This window comes from Heteronotia binoei, chromosome 6 (genome assembly GCF_032191835.1).
Source record: "Heteronotia binoei isolate CCM8104 ecotype False Entrance Well chromosome 6, APGP_CSIRO_Hbin_v1, whole genome shotgun sequence".
Lineage (NCBI taxonomy): Eukaryota > Metazoa > Chordata > Lepidosauria > Squamata > Gekkonidae > Heteronotia > Heteronotia binoei.
Genome location: NC_083228.1, coordinates 62940393 through 62961075, shown reverse-complemented (window position 1 = coordinate 62961075; position 20683 = coordinate 62940393). Strand labels below are relative to the sequence as shown.

At 40.7% G+C, this 20683-nt stretch overlaps 1 protein-coding gene across 27 annotated transcripts in view; it reads right to left on the bottom strand.

Annotated features, from left to right (window-relative positions):
• The window catches only part of ABLIM1 (actin binding LIM protein 1), a 350053-nt gene that overhangs the window by 62836 nt on the left and 266534 nt on the right, over positions 1 to 20683 (bottom strand). For 16 of the 27 annotated variants that reach the window (XM_060241593.1, XM_060241591.1, XM_060241590.1 and 13 more), the window contains 4 exons: positions 12815 to 12970; positions 7753 to 7797; positions 6457 to 6492; positions 3977 to 4106 (listed from right to left, as the gene is read on the bottom strand). In XM_060241593.1, coding sequence (XP_060097576.1) covers positions 3977 to 4106; positions 6457 to 6492; positions 7753 to 7797; positions 12815 to 12970 — 367 coding nt within the window. The remainder of the gene's footprint in view (positions 1 to 3976; positions 4107 to 6456; positions 6493 to 7752; positions 7798 to 12814; positions 12971 to 20683) is intronic. The other 11 variants (XM_060241577.1, XM_060241589.1, XM_060241583.1 and 8 more) reach the window with 1 other exon arrangement.

Below are 20683 nucleotides of genomic sequence, written 5' to 3'. Positions count from 1 at the left end.
TGTACTGATTGGATTTCGGAGGCCCAAGTTATAGCTACCAAAAGAAGATCTCCCCAGGGAAGTGCTTTTGCTACAGGTTCAACAAAAGTGTATAGAATAGATCCACTGCAAACCACACACACCAAATTCACAGGGAACCTCACCTGCTGCCCACACCTCTACAGTCTTTCCAAGTTGAAGGCAGATTACATTTATGTGATCCCAGTTATGGACCCCTCCCCACAAAAAGGTCTACCACATCTATACCTTCCTGCCCTTCCTGAGTGTGAACACCTCTGTGTTCCATGAGGGTGAAAGTTGGGTGGAAAGGGTGGTTGTCATGGGGGGGAAGTAGTCCTCTGCCCTTGGTGTACCACAGGCCCCCAAACCCATCTTGCAAGCCCAATGGAGCCTGGCCCTAGCTGAGCATCATCTGGAGTCTTGGAGCCTCCTTCCTCTGATCTGTTCCTGGGGCTCTCCACAGAGGCAAAAGAGCTATTAGAACTGACCAGAGTTGTTAGCACTGACCAGAGACACCAGCAGTTGCTAACACTTCTCAGAGAGGAGGACTCTGGCAGCAACGATCCTGAGGGTGGAGGGAAGCTTCCTCTCCATCCACATCTCAACTCCTTGTTGCTGCTCCTGCTGTGAGTACATCCATCTGCTGTGAGTACTCCTGCCATGAGTACATTCCCAGCCCAGCAGCTCTGCCTCCCACCTTCTGGGAGTGGAGCCAGAAGTAAGGGTGTGACAAGCATAATTGAACTTCAAGGGAGTTCTGGCCATCACATTTAAAGGGATCGCACACCTTTTAAAACACTTTCCTTCAACAGGAAATAATGAAGGATAGTGGCACCTTATTTTGGGGCTCATAGAATTGAACCCCTGGTCCAATCTTTTTAAAATTTGGGGGGTGTTTTGGGGAGAGACACTGGATGCTATGCAGCAAATTTGGTGCCTCTACCTCAAAAAACAGCCCCCCTAGAGCCCCAGATATCTGCAGATCAATTCTCCATTATCTCCTAGGGGAATAAGTCTCCATAGGGAATAACAGATTTCCCTCCCCTCCCCCCGCTTTCTGATGACCCTGAAGTGGGGGAGGGCCTCCAAATCGAGGAATCCCCTGCCCCCACCTGGGGATTGGCAATCCTACATAAACAGGTTCCTATACAAAGACTCTCAAAACAATGCAAAACAAGCACAGAGACACACACCCTCTTACTGGCACTACAAAGACTTCTGTGCTTCTTTCTTTCTTTCTTTCTTTCTTTCTTTCTTTCTTTCTTTCTTTCTTTCTTTCTTTCTTTCTTTCTTTCTTTCTTTCTTTCTTTCCCTCACTCACTCCCTTACTCACTCAACTGGCTCTGGTGCCTCCACAATGAGGTCTGAAAAGTAAAGGGGCTACGCTGCTCTTTTTTACACACACACTTACCTGCTCTGAATAAAAGCAAAACAAACGGAGGGGCTGTGCTCTGACAAGGTTTGCTGTTGCTGACCCTTCCTCATGAAGTTCTTCTTGCTTTTTGCTCCAATTTAAAGGCACACACACACATTTTAAAACTGGACCTGTTTGCAGGTCCTTCCAGAGACCTACAGGTAAATGGTGGCTGGGGGCAGGGAGAAGACTGTAAAACTGGGGAATCCCCCACTGGGACCTGGGGATTGGGAAGCCTAGGCCCCATTTCCAGCCCACAGCTTGGAACCATTTCTGCACTCTCCCCAGTGACCCCTATGTGGCAGAGTGTCAGATATGCTATACCCATGTCTGGAGGGGTGCAAACCCCCAGCGCTTATCCTCCTTCTTTGTTCTCCACAGGAACCTGCAAAGAGTGTACCCAACTATATTGCTGCTGGAGGAAAGAGTGGTGGCCAATGTGCTGAGGGTATATATAGCATTCTGATTCCATAGAGCAGAATGGGAACTCTATTATTGGCAGCCAGCTGTGCCTGTTAAGCTTTGGAGGGCCACTATTGGTGTTTCCAAGGCTGCAGAATTCTTCCCCCCCTTGCTTTGAAGTTTTATAAATGGTTTTATTGAGTGGAGACTGTCTGTCTGGAAACATATCCATTCACAAACTGCCACAAACCTCTACAAACAATTTGAAAGTTCATGCCAGTCACCCTGCCATGAACTTCACTTTGTGAACTATGGAACCAGCCAAAATTCATCACAAACTTTAGTTTGTGAGCAGATTTGTGCCCATCCCTAGTTCTGATATTTGGTTTGGAGCAGGGTCATATGGGGGACCCAGACGGAATCTTTGTCTGGGGGCCCATGATGGCTCTTGGAACCCCTGCATTTACAATTGGTTGATAGTGTTGATGCTAACACTAAATATATAGATGACTCCATATCCCATATCCTGCAATACCTCTGCTCTCTATCTGTCTTCTGTCCCTTGAGTTTATCTGAGTGACAAGAGAAAATGAAGGAAAACTGTTTTCCTAATGAATAAAAAGGCTCTCTGATTTTATTGTGCATTTTGTTTTTAATATTTTATGTTGCTTTTATTTGTTGTTAGCTGCCCTGAGCCCATTAGGGGAGGGTGGGATATAAATCTGATTAATTAATTCATTAAATACAAGGCTCTTCCTTATGGTAAAGACTGGTTGGGGGAGAACTGTATTTGTTTATAGTCCAGCATATCTGGAGATACAACCACAATAAACAGAAATGTACAGGCTTTTTATACCTTGATAGATTCAGCTGACAATATGTTAAGTCATTGTCACATTTCTAGAACACCAAATCAGGCTTCTGCACCACACAATTAAATGAAGGACTTCCTCTGTAATTTAGTCACTTTCAGCACGACAGCAACAAACAACATTCTCAAATGGTATGCTGAGCTTTTGGTAATAGACTCGTACTTGTATTGGGACATCTGGGGTTTTTTGTCTTTAACAAGCCAAAGACAACGGGTCTGAAATAGTATTGCACTTTATATATTCACAAGAAGGATTCAGTACAGTACTCTTTGGAAGCAATATCTTCAGCTAAACCTTTAAAAGAAAAATATAGCCAAACGTGCACCACTTAACCAGAGTCTTCACTCCTTTGTGCACATAGTAACGAGCCTAATTACTCACCAGAAGTGAAAAGAAACATTTTTTTAGAGCAGTGGGCCACACACTCCCCTTCACTGCACCCAAATCAAATGCACTTTTTTTCCATCCAGGGTTGTCTTCATTATGTATATGTTGGGGTATAATTGTAGAATTCTGAAGCAGAATCAACCATGGAAATTGCTGATTGGCTGCCTCTCATGAAGCCACAAGGAGGATACCTCTTCCCCCCATTACTAACCCCTGGAACCCTCCCCCTTTAAATAATTTTTTTTAAGTTATAAAGCAATGAACAAGCAGATGTATGCAAGAATGTTCAAATGGCGTTTTAAAAATAAGAAGGTAGACTGAAGTGTATGGCTAGACTGATTCGCTGGTGTGCACATCTGGCCCTTCAGCTGTGAAGCTCGGGAGGACGCTGCACTCAGTTTGCAGCTGAGTAACATGTTGTGAAATCTCCTTTTCTATGACATCGGCCTTTACTCTAGAATTTCAAATCAAGAATTTCACTTTAAGTTTGGATGTAAATTTGTATCAATAAAGTAGTGACATGGTATGAGCTGCTTGGTTTGATTATCAAGAGCATGTCTTCAGCTCAGGATGGCTTAATTAAAAGTTAGCTTCATAATTAAAGTTACTTGCTGTTTATCAAAGAAAGTACATGAATAATTTTAATGTTTAAAATGTGCTGTTTCCCCCAAACATTCAGCCATTCTTTCATTATTTGGGCTCACGGCGGACAATTCTCTAATTAGCACAGACTTCTAATCTTTAAAAGTTAAAACCAGACATAATTAATCAAAAAGTGGGAACAAAAGCTTGCAAAAAATCCTTTAATCCCTAAGAAACAAATTCCTTTTCTATGAAATTGCATGATATCATGAAACACAGAGCTTCTGGGTTGTAGTCATACGGTTGTTAACTGTCTTACCAGGTCTGTGAAAATGCTGTGGTGAACGTGACATTGTGGGAGTGTAGCTATGACGGCTGTACACAGGAGAACCAATGGAACCCTGGCTGGTGGACCGATGGATCATCCGCTCCCGAAGATCTTGATAACCCTAAAGAAAAGAATGTGCTTCATTTATTACTACAGTGAAAATTATCTTCAATTCTAAAGGAATACTGAAATCCTAAAGCATTTAAAGTTCAATGCATTGAATTCCCCTAGACTTTTGATACAGAAAATGTGAGCTGTGCTTTTATAGGGAGGCACAAGTTCCTCCATAATCCTTCCAAAATGCACTGATGGGTCTAAGAGACTGTCCATTTCCATCACCTTCTGTACAAAAGGAGATATACACTTTCTTCTACATTGTCAAACTCAGCTGCAGTTATTTTTTAGTATTTCCCAAGCCCACCTTTTAATTTGGGGCTTTCCTTCACTTGACCCAAACATTTTGATTATTCTGTGTAGGGATGGGCATGAATTGGTTCATGAGCCAAAATTCATCATTTGAAGTCCACAACCAGGTGTTTGGGGAAAAAGCACCTTCTCAAAACATTCTCCAAAGGCACCTTCTCAAAACATTTATTGAGCTTTTGCCTGGTTTGGTTCAGTTGTTTGGGCCATTTAAACCCGACAGCTGAGGAGTGTGGTTCTGCAGGGGGAGCAAAACAGCACTGAAATGGCTTCTAGGTTTTTTGCTAAGATCAAGTGCGGTGCTTGTAGTAATTTCAGCCTAAGAGTTTGGCAGGTCTGCCCATTTCAGTGTTCTGTGTTGCTCCCCCTGCTTCAAAGCTGGGGGGGAGAGTGAAATGGATGGTTTTAATAGCTGTCAGCCATTACCTTCAATAGTTAGAATAATACATTGGCCATGTAAGATGGAGTCAATTTAACAGAACCTGATCTACATGTTTTTAGAGGTGGGGCAAAATTAAAAATGATGCCCCCTTATGGACCCATAGAATAGAATGGATTTCATACAATTTGGCACCCCCCCTCTCTGGTGGCACCCGGGGCAAGCTCCCCCTCTGCTCCCCCCTAGATCCAGCCCTGCAATTTGAAAGAATTTTCCTGATTGTCATTGCAGAATGTTAGAACGTTGAGCATTGTCAAAAAATGGTTCTTTGAAAAAGCCCATTGGTGAAATGCAGGTTTCGTCAGCTAGCCCATCCATTAGAAGAAGGTTACTGAACTGAGATTTTTGGACACTACTGGATAACCCCTTGTGTTTTACACAGAATGACTTTTTCTTATTTGTATGGGGGATCTATTTGACTACAAGAATATTTGTTCTGTATTTTGAAATTTTCACATGAATTTGACTTATCATAGTAATTTCCCCTGTTTATACAACTATTTGTTGCATGAATTTTTGTATTATGATGATGATATTGGATTTATATTCTGCCCTATACGCTGAATCTCAGAGCGGTCACAATCTCCTTTACCTTCCTCCCCAACAACAGACACCCTGTGAGGTAGGTGGGGCTGAGAGAGCTCTTACAGCAGCTGCCCTTTCAAGGACAACTCCCATGAGAGCTATGGCTGACTCAAGGCCATTCCAGCAGGTGCAAGTGGAGGAGTAGAGAATCAAACCCGGTTCTCCCAGATAAGAATTTGCACACTTAACCACTACACCAATTCAGTGTATTCAGTACAAAAATTGGTAAACATTGTTTCTTAGTGCTGTATATCCTTTATTAATTTTGACAATTGACAGCATATACAGTACATACTGTTACACAGTTCATTTCTTAACTTCTGTAGCCAATTAAACCTAACAGTGCAGGGGGTCTGCCTGTCTGCTGCTAGGCTTTAATAGCTGGCAGCCATTTCAGTGGTCCATTTCACTTCCCACCTTTGAAGTGGAAGGACATGAAACAAATGGGTTAAATGGCTGTCAGTCATTTAAACCTTCCTGAGTGATGCCCCCATTTCTCCCAGGCATGGCAAGCTGAGGCTGGGAGAAAGGGTGACCCTAACTGCCAGTCTGGGGCATTTTAGGCTCAGTTCAGTTCAGGGTTTGGTTTAGGACCACCCCAAAGCCTGAACCCCAACCAAAACTTTTAAGTTCATGCTCATCCCTAATCCTGTGTACCTTCTGCAATTCGACCAGGGCTTCTTTTGAGCAGGAACGCAGTTCCGGCTGGCTTGACATCAGGGTATATGGCCTAATATGCAAATAAGTTCCTGCTGGGCTTTTTCTACAAAAAAAGCTCTGAATTAGACCATATTCTTTTCTCAACTGCCTACTGAGATTTTGAGATGAGATTAGATGAAGTAGAACATTTTGAAACACAGTGGGCACATGAACTCTGTCAGCCAATCCTATTAATCCCTGAAGCTGACATCATCATATAATAGTGGCTTTTTGTTAAGGCAAAATAAATGGGCTGAGACTAGCAGCATAGGCCAAGCCATAATTCTCTTTTAATAACAATTGCAGAAAGTTCTATCAAATTTACCTCTGCAGATGGGGTTGGAGACAGTGTCCTTGGAGACTGCAAGACATGAATGAAAGAAAGTTATACAAAAGACTTTTGCTTCTGGTTTGTCATATGGCTTAGTAATACTATCTCAAAATCTATTATAATGATTAAAACATGAAAAAATGATTGTGGCCACCTAAATCCAGGGGCTTGTATCACACCACATATGGCCCCCAAATTGAGATGACTGCTTCAGTTTAGAGGGACTTAGCATGTACCTAATTTGCTCAAGTATTCTGCCAGAACAACCTTAAAATTGCTATCCCTGTTAACAGTTATAATGTTTAGTTTAAAAAAACCCAGCAATCACAAGCATATTAATCTGAAAACTGCACTAGTTCTACAGAAATATTTCAAAGCTAAAAATCAAAGTGAAAATATCTTATTGGCTCAAGGTTTGGCTCTAATGTTTAATCAGTTTGCGGTATGTAATGGCACATGGGGACTGCTGAAATTTTAATGAATCCTTGCAAGAAAAAGGTTTGATGGCTAAGTCCGGAGAACCTTAGTCAAATTAAGCTTTTCAGCAGGAAAGACTACAGTTTTAATTAAAGGAAACAAACAGAAAAATTTATCTTCCCTTTTGATACTTGATTTTGATTGTATATCACAGTTTTAGGTTTGGACTAAATATATTAACAATATCTGTATCTCATTCTTTCAGGAGCCCATTTTAGCCCTATCACTTCCTCTGAGAAAGAAGGACTTGCCTCAGGCTACTTCGCTGAGCAGAACACTGAGTCTATGTTGACCCCCGACATTTAAACCTCTATACCGACCATATTCTCAAGTGCCAGGGATGGTTTGTGATAAAGAGTTGGTAATATTTGCTTCACCACATATTTGCCTTGCAACTCAGTCCATATTTACTGAATCATCAATCATTCAACCACTCAGGCTTCGTAAGGGAGTAGGTACAACCACTTATGCAGAACAAAAGCATGCTGGATCAACTCTCATCAATGTAGTCATGTGAATTTGCCCTGAAATTAAAGTCCTGGAGTCCAATATTCTTCATTTATTTGAATAATGTGCCACAGCTACATTCTTATAGCAATAATGTCCCATGTCGCATAAATTAAATATATTTAGAATTTGCCCAACAATCTCTTATTTATATTTACATATAGACACAAAGTAATAAATGGCTGCAAGAAAAAAGTATGATAGAAACTGACTTCCTTCTTCCTTTCATGCCAACTTTAGTTTTCAGTATCATTATACCACCACAGATCACATCTATGGATTTTGCACTGTCTTTTTTCAACTTACACTTTCATCGTGCACAGGAGAACTGCCATATCTGGAACTCTGAGTCTGTCAAGGAAAGTTTGGGTTCATCATTCTTTATGTAAATTCTACAAAAGGGTTCAACAGAAAATAATGCAAAAAAAAGCCTCAAGATTATTAAGCTAGAGAATCAAAATGAGCAGTCCCAGTAGAAAGAGTTAGTGAAATCTTTATGAATACTTGTGATTTAATCCAAGTTTGGCTCATTTGTCTGGTGGCAAAGCTTCAGATTTAACACTGGAGGTAAATGGTTTGGTTTCATGACTTAATCCTAGTTCTACTAGCATTCAGTGAAAGAGCTCATAAGGTAATAGTCACAGTTCTGTTTGAGAGAGCAGTATATTTTTGTGCTGAGGGAAAGCCAGCTGTCACAGACTTTCCTTGAGAAGAACCCAGAAATACATTGGTTCTTCTACTGACAAAGGAGAATGAGCAGAGGACAGTGGAAAGAGAGAACATAAGATCTATCCTAAAGGTGAAAACATGAAAAAGCTGATCAGACCAGTGGGCCATCTAGGCTAACATAGTGGTTCTCAAGTGGCCATCCAGTTGCTCTGGAGGGCCAATAAACAGGGCCTTCCCCAATGCTGCCTCCAAGCATCGTATTCAGAGGTTTGCTGCCTCTGTATATGAAGACTACCTTCAATCACCATGGCTAGCAGCCATTGATGGACTTCTCCATAGGGTACAGGGTATGGCATGGAGCATAGACATTTACAAATTCCTTTAAGCAGTGGCCTATCTGCTGTGCCTCCTCTAAACCATGGCATTGGCCTAGATAAATTAATAACTCTCCACCTTCAAATTTCATTGGTAACTTGATCGTATAATGTATGCTAGATATAAACAGAGCAGAAATTCAGCCTCACAGAGACTATAAAAAGTTATGTTGTGCAGCCTCTAAAGTAGGGGTGTCAAACATTTTATCAATTGGTTGTGGTTCCTCCCCCTTCTGGTTCCATGGGGAGAATGGGAAAGAGCCTGAGCTTCCTTTGGCCAGTTCCCAGGATCCCATGGGAGAAATACAAAGAAAGCACCTTTAAAACCACAAGTGCTAATGTTGTAACATATTTTATTTTAAGGATTTTTTTAAAAAAAAATCTTTATTCATGGTTGTCTGTGTCCTTTAAAAAGTTTATATTTCTGCTACCTAATCTTGAATAGGTACACAGATGTCCCAACCCAACAAGGTCTCATTTATGCCAGATCCAGCCAAATGAGTTTGACGCCCCTGCTCTAAAGGAATGGAAACCCAGATACTCCACTGAATATCAGATGTAACGGTGGCAATTACTGATCCTCAGGCTGAGCCATGATTAAAAGAACTAGTCCCATGACTCTACTTACTCACCTGAGTAAGCCAGAAAATGTGAACCTGAAGAAGTTGTCCATCTCTGCTTTGGCTCAAGTGGGAAAATTTTAAATCATTCATCCACTTAAATATGTTCCCAGAACAGAAGCCAATCTGTTTGAGCAGCTATCATATCACTAGTAGGGAAAAATGTCTATGCTAAATGGGAAGCATATTAACATTTAACATCAGAGAGTAGTTTTGCATTTGTGGTCTGAAATCTGCTGCCCTGACATAAGTGAAATGTCCATCTGCTTCCTTAAAAACATTTATTGTGCTTCATTGCTGAATGGGTAGCTCCATTAATTACACAGCAGTGTTCAGCTTAAGAAGGCATTGCCCATGCAGAAGCAGTGGTAAAGTAAAGGCAGCAGCAGATGACTTAAAACCCTTGAAGGAAAATGCAGCAAAAAATCAATCTTGAGAAAATTCTAAATAATGATGGCAGGCAACACATTCATATGCCAAAAGCAGCAGGCAGTCAAGAGCTCTGACCTCCTTCACTCCTCAGGACATCAAGGCAAAAGAAAAGCTGGCAAGAGTTTGGAAACAGGAACGCCCCAGTGAAACATAAGACTTACATACTTATGTGTCAAACAGCAGACTTTCCCCCCAAAACAATTATTTATTCCCACATGACCTCAAAAGTCAATGACAAATCAGATCCTCTGCATTATTATAACTAGAAGATTAGCTGGTTGGCTTCCACAAGGTGGCAGTGGGAGAAAACATTCTGGATCATCAATTCTGAAAATAACGGTTTAGCAACTTGCCTCAGACAAGCCACTTGTGCCATAAACAGTAATGCTGATTACCTTCCCCTCCCAGTACTGTAAAGCTAAATTGTGTATTGTTATCTACATTTAGCTTTGGTGCACAAAATGGGGTTTTTTAAATCTTTCTTTGTTATTATATTGCACATTGGCAAGAACTCAGCAGCATTATACTAAGAAAAGCATGCCCAGAGGTGCAATTATTCAACACATTTCAGTCTTACAGATGTGTAGGGAAAGATCCTACAGAAAGAAAAAAAAGAGAAGAGCTGGTTTTACACCCTGCTCCTCACTACCTGAAGGAGTCTTGGACTGATTTACAATCACCTTCACTTCCTTTCCCTACAACAAACACCCTGTGAGGTAGATGGGACTGAGAGAGTTCTGAGAGAACTGTGATCGGCCCAAAGCCACCCAGCTGACTTTATGTGGAGGAGAGGGGAATCAAACCCAGTTCTCCAGATTAGAGTCTGCCACTCTTAACCACTGCAACAAACTGGCTCTCTTCTCTCAGGTGTGAGTTGGATCATTATACATAAATGCTGAATTGGCTGCCATTATCCAAGCGGAAAAATACTGCTGTTGATTAGTATCCTGCAGCTAGAAGGAGAAACCCCTTGATGTACAATGGGATAAGAGTAATGCCCGATACAATTCCTATCCCATATGGGTTTCCTTAGGTGTTAGAATGGAGACAGAGAGGTCAATTCCGCAACTTGAGAGCAATCCTGAAACAGGTCTACTCAGAAATAAATTCCATTTTATTCAACCAGCAATATGCTTGACCAATATGGATCCCTGAGAAAATATACAGAATGCATTAAAAAAAAGCTTTACAAAGTTAAGGCACTATCTTGCCAATTAGGAATAATAATATAATGGCCAAAAGCTAGAAATATAATCTGCCAAGAAACGTCTGTAGCTGTTATGACAGAAACAACATTGGGACAAATCATTTTTCTTCTTCTTCTAATGTCCTGATACAAGAAATGGTGAAAAAGGTGCTTCTTCAAATGATTAGAGAAACTATGCCTACCAGAGTTTGGATGCATAACTAGGAGACATTTGAATGAAAGTAGATGAAATAGACGTCATGTCTAAAGACCTAGCAACAGCACAGGTCATTGCATAGGATATATAATTCACCAGTTCTGGTGCATTATTTAGATATCTACATTGCCACCCACCCATCCTTTCTATTTAGCCATTGCTTACAATATAATGAACTGTCCTTGAAACACAGTTGAAGCCTCCAAAAGCGGCTTACTAAGAGACTTTAGGTGGAAGTGTTTTGAAAGAATATAGTCTATTAGGGAAACAAGACTCCTTAAGCTGCCCTGATGGACTACATTGTCCATCAAAAGAATACCAGAAGGGAAGTCAGCTATGAATTTGCCCCTGTATTCATGTGTTGATTTGCATAAAAGCTTGCAAAACCCAAGCTTTTGTGCTTATTATATTCCAATTAATGGGAAACAAACAAACCCAAATTTGTCCAGGCACCCACATTAAATATCATGACAAACTGGAGTCTGAGGGAAGATTTCTGAAACAAAGATGTCTTCATCTTATTTCACTCGATTTCTGGCTGACATAACACAGAGCTTCACTTCAAGCAACTTTCCCTATCGCAGTCTTGCCCTGCTTATCTACTAGCTTAGCTTAATATTGATCCTACATTTTCCACCCTAGCACATCTTATTCTAGACCAGGGGTGGCCAATGGTAGCTCTCCAGATGTTTTTTGCCTACAACTCCCATCGGCCCCAGCCATTGGCCATGCTGGCTGGGGCTGATGGGAGTTGTAGGCAAAAAACATCTGGAGAGCTACCGTTGGCCACCCCTGTTCTAGACCCTAAAATTCAACATGGTTTCTATGGCTATTTGTGACTTTCCCATCCATGCCATGTCTTATTCCATACAATACATCAAATAATATTAAGACACATCCCCTGTTTCACTGAGTAATCAATAATCCTAGTAAAAATGTGAAAGGGTGAGGATGGGAAGGAAAAAAATTACTTAGAACATAAGTACATAAGAGAAGCCATGTTAGATCAGGCCAATGGCCCATCCAGTCCAGCACTCTGTGTCACACAGTGGCCCAAAAAAATTATATATATATATATATACACACATATACACACACACACACTGTGGCTAATAGCCACTGATGGACCTCTGCTCCATATTTTTATCTAACCCCCTCTTGAAGGTGGCTATGCTTGTGGCCGCCACCACCTCCTGTGGCAGTGAATTCCACATGTTAATCACCCTTTGGGTGAAGAAGTACTTCCTTGTATCCGTTTTAACCTGTCTGCTCAGCAATTTCATCAAATGCCCACGAGTTTTTGTATTGCGAGAAAGGGAGAAAAGTACTTCTTTCTCCACCCCATGCATTATCTTGTAAACCTCTATCATGTCACCTCCCTAAGTGAATAGCCAGCCAGCATTGTGGTACTATGCTTCATGTGAGCACTGGCCATTTTCCTCCAAGTCTATATGCCATTCCGACAGAACTATGGCCCTTTATTGCTATAAAAAAACTCAAGAACTCTGATATTTCACTGGTGCTTCAAAGTCTCATACTTCTACCATCACTCTAGCAGTCTGAAACATGCTCTTGGCTGCTGCCATGAAGCTATGTGAAAAAGGGAGCCACAAACTGCTCATTCATCCTTGTAGCTGTGGATATGAGTAGCTGTTAGTGAAGGTAAACAACATGTGCTTGTTTTTTGCATCAGGCCTCATGCTGCAACACAAAGAGCATCATAATTCTTTCCAGGCCAAAGAGAAGCAAAATGTTTGCTCAGAACACCAAAAGCATCAAAAAGAGGTTCAGTTTCTAAAAAGGTAAGACATTAAGGTGGCTTTTAATAATAGTGCACAGAAGAAGAATGGGAGACTCCCCGGTTCATTACCTCTCCAAGACTCTGCCTCTCCTGTCTTTCCTCGTAGGCGGAAGTGTAGAAGGGCTCATAAGTAATTAGGTCTGGACGCTCAATGTCATAAATGGCCTTGACTTTTGGAATGGCTGCTAGATCCTTATAATCAAGGATCTCATTGTCTACTTTTGCCTGAAGGTCAAAGACAGAAAATAAATTAAAATACACAAAGAAAATTGGTAGAATTCATTTTAAGCAAATCAGTTTTTGAGGGACTTTGTGAGCATAGTAGAGAAAATGTAAACCTTGGTTGCCAGTCTGCTGCTTTAAATAAAGCAACCATTTTCACTTCAATACCTTCTTCAACAATGGGACATTTTTGTTATACTATGCCTTGATCTTGGTAGTAAGTTAGATGCAGCTGGCTATGAATTCTAATTCTTGGTCTGCTGATTACTTAGCAGATAGCCTGTAGACAGTAACTTCCTTGACTTTAGAATTCCCATCAGCAAAATATATGTCATACATATACTCATCCTCACCAATGGAGAGATGTTGAGGAAAATATGGGAAATGTTCTCATCATACAAACATAATAATTTAGTGCTATACTGGTGTTATTTACATTTACCACCCCCAAAAATTCAAGGCAGCTTACAACATATTAAAATTTATGAGAAAGTAAAAAGACTAAATGCTCAGGCTTATGGGGATCAAGTTGAACCCAAACACACTAAAACTTTCTCTTATGATATTTTCTCTAGGTTTAGAATTTTTATTAATATTAGAAGTATGTTGAGGATCAATAACATCCCAAGCTGAAAACGTTGTTTTCCAATTTGCTGATTTTATTTGGATTTATATTCTTTACTCTTAACCCTTTCTTAGTGTTAACCATGATGCTTTTTTATTCACACAGCTGTAAATAAAATCCTTTTTTTTTGTCAAAGACCAGAACAGCAATAAGGGATGACAACAAGACAACTCATAAGAGTACAGTCGATGAAATCAAGGCTCTTCCAAATATTTCCTTCCAAATTACAATGTAACAAAATTTTGTTACTGCCTGAGTTATTGAGCTCTCTATATCTTCCAATAAAAATTTCTGAAGTACCTCAGTTCTAAAATTTATATAAAGCTCCAAGGGTTTGAATTTAGATAAAAGTGGGGTAATAAAACGCAATCTTTTCTCTTGATAAAGTTCACAGTGGAGAAGGATATGTGAGACTGTTTCAACTACTTTTTCTGAACGAAGATATTGTTTCTGCATTGGTAGATGGGAGAACCTACCAGCTAATACTGCAGATGGAAACCCTTGAGAATGCCCATCTATGTCTCGCATATGTTATATTTGATAGATCAGGGGCAGGTGTATAATCTGGCAATGATTTTAATCTGGAATAATTTGCGGGGAGCAGTGTTTTATCATTTTGGAGTTCAATGTCAGTCTCCAAAATACCAGAGCTTTTGCTTCTTTCAGGCCTCTATCAAAAAGTTCTTCTGGATTCAGTCCAATCGATCTGATTTTTTCAATAATCTTAGCAGACCAGAAAGGATAGGGGGTCTGCTGCAAGAAAAAATGGGATTAGGCCCTTTGGCTTTAAGTGAACTTTTAACCAAAAGCAAATTGCAAATTTCCATATTTTAAGAGCCCTGTGGCGCAGAATGTTAAAGCTGCAGTACTGCAGTCCTAAGCTCTGCTCACGACCTGAGTTCGATCTCCGGTAGAAGCCGGTTTTCAGGTAGTCGGCTTGAGGTTGACTCAGTCTTCCATCCTTCTGAGGTCGGTAAAATGAGTACCCAGCTTGCTGGGGGGACAGTGTAGATGACTGGGGAAGGCAATGGCAAACCACCCTGTAAAAAAGTCTGCCATGAAAACGATGTTATGCAACATCACCCCAGAGTTGGAAACGACTGGTGCTTGCACAGGGGACCTTTCCTTTGAGCGGCCCCATGGCACAAAGTGGTAAAGCAGCAGTACTGCAGTACTATGGTCTGAACTCTCTGCTTACAACCTGAGTTTGATTCCGGAAGCTGGATTCAGGTAGCCGGCCCAAGGTTGACTCAGCCTTCCATCCTTCCAAGGTCGGTAAAATGAGTACCTAGCTTGCTGGGGGGGGGGAGCGTAGATGACTGGGGAAGGCAATGGCAAACCACCCCGTAAAAAGTCTGCCGTGAAAACATTGTGAAAGAAACGTCACCCCAGAGTCAGAAATGACTGGTGCTTGCAAAGGGGACCTTTCCTTTCCTTTCCAGGGAGGCCAGCTTCCTGTCTTAAAATGGCATTAGAAGAAGAAGAAGATGATGATATTGGATTTATATCCTGCCCTCCACTCCGAAGAGTCTCAGAGCGGCTCACAATCTCCTTTACCTTCCTCCCCCACAACAGACACCCTGTGAGGTGGGTAGGGCTGGAGAGGGCTCTCATAGAAGCTGCCCTTTCAAGGACAACCTCTGCCAGAGCTATGGCTGACCCAAGGCCATGCTAGCAGGTGCAAGTGGAAGAGTGGGGAATCAAACCCAATTCTCCCAGATAAGAGTCTGCACACTTAACCACTACACCAAACTGGCTCTCCTTTCTTAGAGGAACATCTAGGGACATTAAACAATGATCTAAGAAATTTTGACTGTACAGTTTCTAGGGTTTTTACATTGTGATTTAGGCTAATCTGTGACTCACAAAGTAATTGGGGAAGACACTTGACTTGAAATAGTTTTAATGCCGCAGGAATAAAGCCTAGGCCATCTTTTCTGAGGAAAGCATTAGCGCTCTTTTCCACCGTATTTGCTGAAATTATTGTATACGATTTGAAGCTGGCATTGTGCAAAAAGGTGACCCCTAAATATTGGAAAGTTTTAACCTGTTCAATAATATTACTGTTGATCTTCCAGTTAACTTTCCTATATCATCTAGTGCAGGGCTCTTTTTCTAGCAGAAGCGCCTCTGCATATTAGGCCTTGCCCCCCTGATGTAGCCAATCCTCCTGGAGCTTACAGTAGGTCCTGTACTAAGAGCCCTATAAGCTCTTGGAGGATTGGCTACATCAGGGGGCGTGGCCTAATATTCAGAGGAGCTCCTGCTAAAAAGAGCCCTGGTCTAGTGAAGTGCATTATTTTTGATTTAGAGTAATTAATTGGTAAAAGCTCAATGTCACATTATTTGCTAAAATTTTTAAGGGCGCCTTTTAGGCCGATTTCTGATTGTGATAAGAGGACAGCATCGTCTGCATACATTAAGATTGATATCTTTTTCCCACTTAACAGACGGGGGCATGGGTATCAATAGCATGTAAAGATTGAATTAGGGAATTCACATATATATATTGAATAAAAAAGGTGCATTTGACAACATAGCAGGGGGGAAATCCTATTTATAAATAAAACAAAATTGAAAAAAATCCTATTTGGTTCAAGGAATTTCAACCCTTTTTTCAGAAACTATGGAACTGCTAGCAGTTAATGTAACCCCTAGCTAGGAATGGAATGAACCAAGAAGAGGTGAAGCCTCTAGGTGCAGAAGGGTACAGTATGTGTGGAAAGCAGAGGAGGGAAGCCAGACTTCCCTGCTAGGTAGCTTATACCTTAATCATAGGCTCTTAACACCTTGTTCAAGGTAACTATGATTTATGTATGGAAACTGGAAAGGGAGAGAGACTGTTGTTTTAAATTGTAATTTTAGAATGATTGTTTCAGAGCTGTGTCATCTAGTGGGGGTTCATTTGAGACACCCATTTTGGAAGCCAGTACACAGAGTGTTCAGTTGGATACTTCTTGGCCCACCAATAAAAGGAAAAAGATGGACTTTGGAAGTGGCAAGCTGTAAAGGAGGGTAAGGTTTATTGTTTGTACTTTAAAAGATCATTGTTTGGTTGTGTTACTAAGATCTATGTTTTGTTAATTATGATGTTAAGTGGAAAGTAAAAATGTTTTATTCTCTTCGAGTTATCACAAGATTGATTCCAAGTTTTGCCCTACAAAACCCACAAACTGAGGTTACAGTAGCACATTGAATTAAATTTTCAGCTTGGCAACTGAACAGGCCTTACATGGTACTAACTGGCGTACATGGCCCTTAAATGTCCTCAAGCACATCCTACCTGAATAGTCTTTATGCCTTCCCTCGCTCCCACATAATGACATGAATAGTTAAAGTCCACTAAATGGCAGCTTCTAAATTTTAAGCTGCATGAAACCTTCCTGCAAACCAAGCTGGGATCACCATGAAAGGATTAGAATGAGGTTAAGCACCCTCACCTGCTTTCATGTTGGATTTGTATTTATTTACTTCGTCTATATTTACTTCATTATATTTACTTACATTTAGTTACTTCATTTATATTTCTGCACAACAGCCAACTACATATGTTAATCTGAAGTAATTTTAAATCAAATTCATGTTTTCAATTATGACATAATTTGGATTTCCCCCCAACAATTCCTTAATGTTTAAGTAGATTTATACAGTGGAAGAGGATAAGGAAGCTATTAATTAAAAACATTGTCCCCTGCATCCACTGTAGCCTCTTGAACAGTGGAGGTTTACCTTGAGATCCATCAGCTACTTGTACTACTATAGGAAAGTTGTGCTGCATTTGCCCTGACCTTTGGTGGTTCCACACTAGTAAACTACTGCTATATGAGAAGAAGGATTGGGGGGAAGGGGGGAGGGATGAATGGCTCATGATATGAATGGCAGGACTACACAACAAAACAAGTTAATTTTTTTTCTGTCCAACCCCCCCCCCCCCCCCCCATTTCAATAGCAGCCACATGATGGCTCTCTGCATCATTTTTATAAGATGCACACAGAATTACAGTTGCAATTTTCAGCCACATTTAGGGAATCTGCTTCTCCTTGGTAGAGGGGAAAGGAAAAGGCACTGCACTTGAGCAAAAGCTAAAATACTCCTGTTCTTCAGCACTGTTGGGACCAAAGCATACTGGACAGGATAAGCTAATTCCTTCCAACCTTGGTTATCAACCATTTGGTTTGCTAATACTGATTCTAATATTATGTTACAAACAGGCCAACTTAAAACTTACACTTCATCTTCCTCAAACTTGTTTTAAAAATTTTCTCAGCACTATTCAACACAGCCTTGTACAATTATAACTTTAAAATGTTTTGCATGCATGCCTGGACATTTTAAAGCTAGTGTTGTTAAAATAAGACATTATAATTATAGTCTTGTATGTAGCAATAATACATGAAGATTGCCTGGTGCTGCAGATTAGAGGCTGCACCATGCAATAAGAAGCTGACTTTCCCAAACTTTCCAAAGGGAATGAATCCACCCATGACAACATCCTGGCTGCCCTCCAGGACAAGCTCTATACCTTGAAAGAAGTCCATTTTAAGAATCTTCTCCAGCTGAGGTGAACAGAAAAATTCCCCTCCAAGTAAACCCCATATACCTAATTGTTTCTGAAGTCGCAGAAATCCATGAGTCAGTTATAGTGCAGCAGTGCAGCCACCATTTTCAAACACTATGCAACTCCGGGCACTATTAATTAAGTATTTAGCATTCCACATTATGCCTTACTATTGCCCATTTAGTTAGTTAGGAGATCTGACTCTTAAGAGATGTATGGCATCTTCCACTATGCAACTCCGGGCACTATTAATTAAGTATTTAGCATTCTACATTATCCCTTACTATTGCCCATTTAGTTAGGGGATCTGACTCTTAAGAGATTTATGGCACCTTCCATTGCTTTTCTGAACAGTGGGATCTCTAATGCAGAATAATTAACATTCATCACCAGAGTCTTCATCCACAGGTAGGCTTAAACCTGCAGAGACTTGGACTAAACCTGTCTTCCTGAGTCCGCTTGCGGAAAGAGCGGGATATAAGTCGAATGTAATAAATAAATAAATTCCTTCAACTATGATCTCTCTATGCAAACTATATGCTTCCAGAATAATATTAAAAGCTCTTTGCCTTGCCCCGCTCAGCAATTGCTTATCATCCTTCCTGAGCATACATAAATATTCCCTTCTTTAAGTAAGTTTTTGTCTGTACAACAAAGCATATATTATGTGCAGTGATAGACATTGTTCCTTACCTTACAACTTGGTCTTGGCTTTCTCAGCCACACTTGCCTCAACAACCTTCTGGAATTCACATTAGCCAGACCCTTTCATCTTACTCCCTGTATAGGCCTTCTGGCCAGACTACTTCATAGGTAAAGCTTGCAATGATGCCAACCCTTTCTTTCTTTGGCAGTTTCTGACTTTACAGGGATGAAACTGAAACTATGTTTCCTAGGGTTCCTTACAGAAAGCCCACAGCTGAATTAAAACCAATTCAAATTGGCAATTTAATTTATAATTTCTGGCAGATGTTGCTCTTGGCTGATTTATTAACATCCAGGCAGAATATTTTAATAGCCTGCTCATTAAGGCCTAAAAACAAAAAGTGGTGACTGAAGGATCTGCTATTCAGGCTCAACAGAGTAATTTTGAGGTAGATTTGACCACCAGCCCCTCTCACGTCTGAAATCAAGTGATGGTGTTTGAATTTGGGTCCTGTAAATGCTTTGAGAGCAGGAGTGGAAAAGGTCTCTGGAAGGAGAAGTACATCCCTGCCCCCCCCCCCCCCGGACATCCTCTTGCTGACAGATAGGAAGCCAAAATGATTACTGCATAAACTAATTGTCCCACAATCATCTTCGTCAATACTGGGGAGAGACAGGTGATGAAGATGAGATAAAAGTTCCTCATGTGGGTGCCTTGTGATGACCATACAAAACATATTACTCATTGGATTACCAAAATAAGTATCATATACCCAGTCCTCTTCTCACAATCACTGTTCTAATCAAGATTTTTCATTGCAGTCACAGAAGGTTTTCAAGGTGGAAGGCTTAACTCTTGACAGTTTTTAATATCTCTCTACCCTTTCCCACACACATAAACCCATACATATTTTTTTCTGCACAGCATCCTGTCAATGTTTTTAACGAGACAGCAGAGTGTTCTCCGAATCCCTTCCATGTAAGATTGCCAAGGCTCCACTGCTGGCAGCCTCAAAGCTATTAAAATAGCAGGTGCTATTTTAAAGCAAAGACTCAGTATTCTACTTACAGGCATTATAATAACCAGCCCACTCTTCAAATGCCCTACTTTTTAATTACCCTAGTTGTACATAAAGGTCAATTATAAGATGTTAAACATAACCTCTTACTTCCAGCCAGCAGCCAGAGTACAACTAGACTTTCCCCAATTGCACTAGACACCTGCCTCTCATTCCAGTAGCATTTAATGCTTGCCATGCTAAAGGCTTGATGCATGCTAGGCAGAGGACAGTACAGTGATTTCTGTGTTCTGCACTAGGTTCCAATTTCCCATGGTCTGAGACTGCTCATAAATCATGCCTGCAGTAGTTTGTGGAATTCACTCTGGCTTCTCCATTCTACAGTTTTTGCAGACTGGAATAGATCTCTTAACATTCTGTTGAATGCATGCAAGTGGTTCGGTCTCACTTCAAGTGTAGGCAACACTGAGAACTAGTAAACAAGTCAAGTGTGTTCATAAATACACAGTGAATCCGTGAGAAGTCACAGTCATTTAAGGCTTCTTGGCACATGTTCCCAAAAGTCTGAAGAATAATCTGCCAGCCACACTTTGTTCATTTGTTTCTGGTTATATCAGACACTGGTGTACTGGAGAAAACATGTAGTACATGAAACAAACTAAGTTCAAATGAGGGAAGATCTAGGTGTTCACTTCTAACTATTCCTTGTTACATGTACCATATCATAACAAGAGATATTCAGAGTTCCCAAGTCATTTTCCTTCCATGCTATTCATTACAAGACAGAATTGAAACCTTCAGCTATGAGTTTTCCTTTTTTAAGTTCAGATTATGTTGACTAATACCTGAGTTTTGGATCAATAATAGT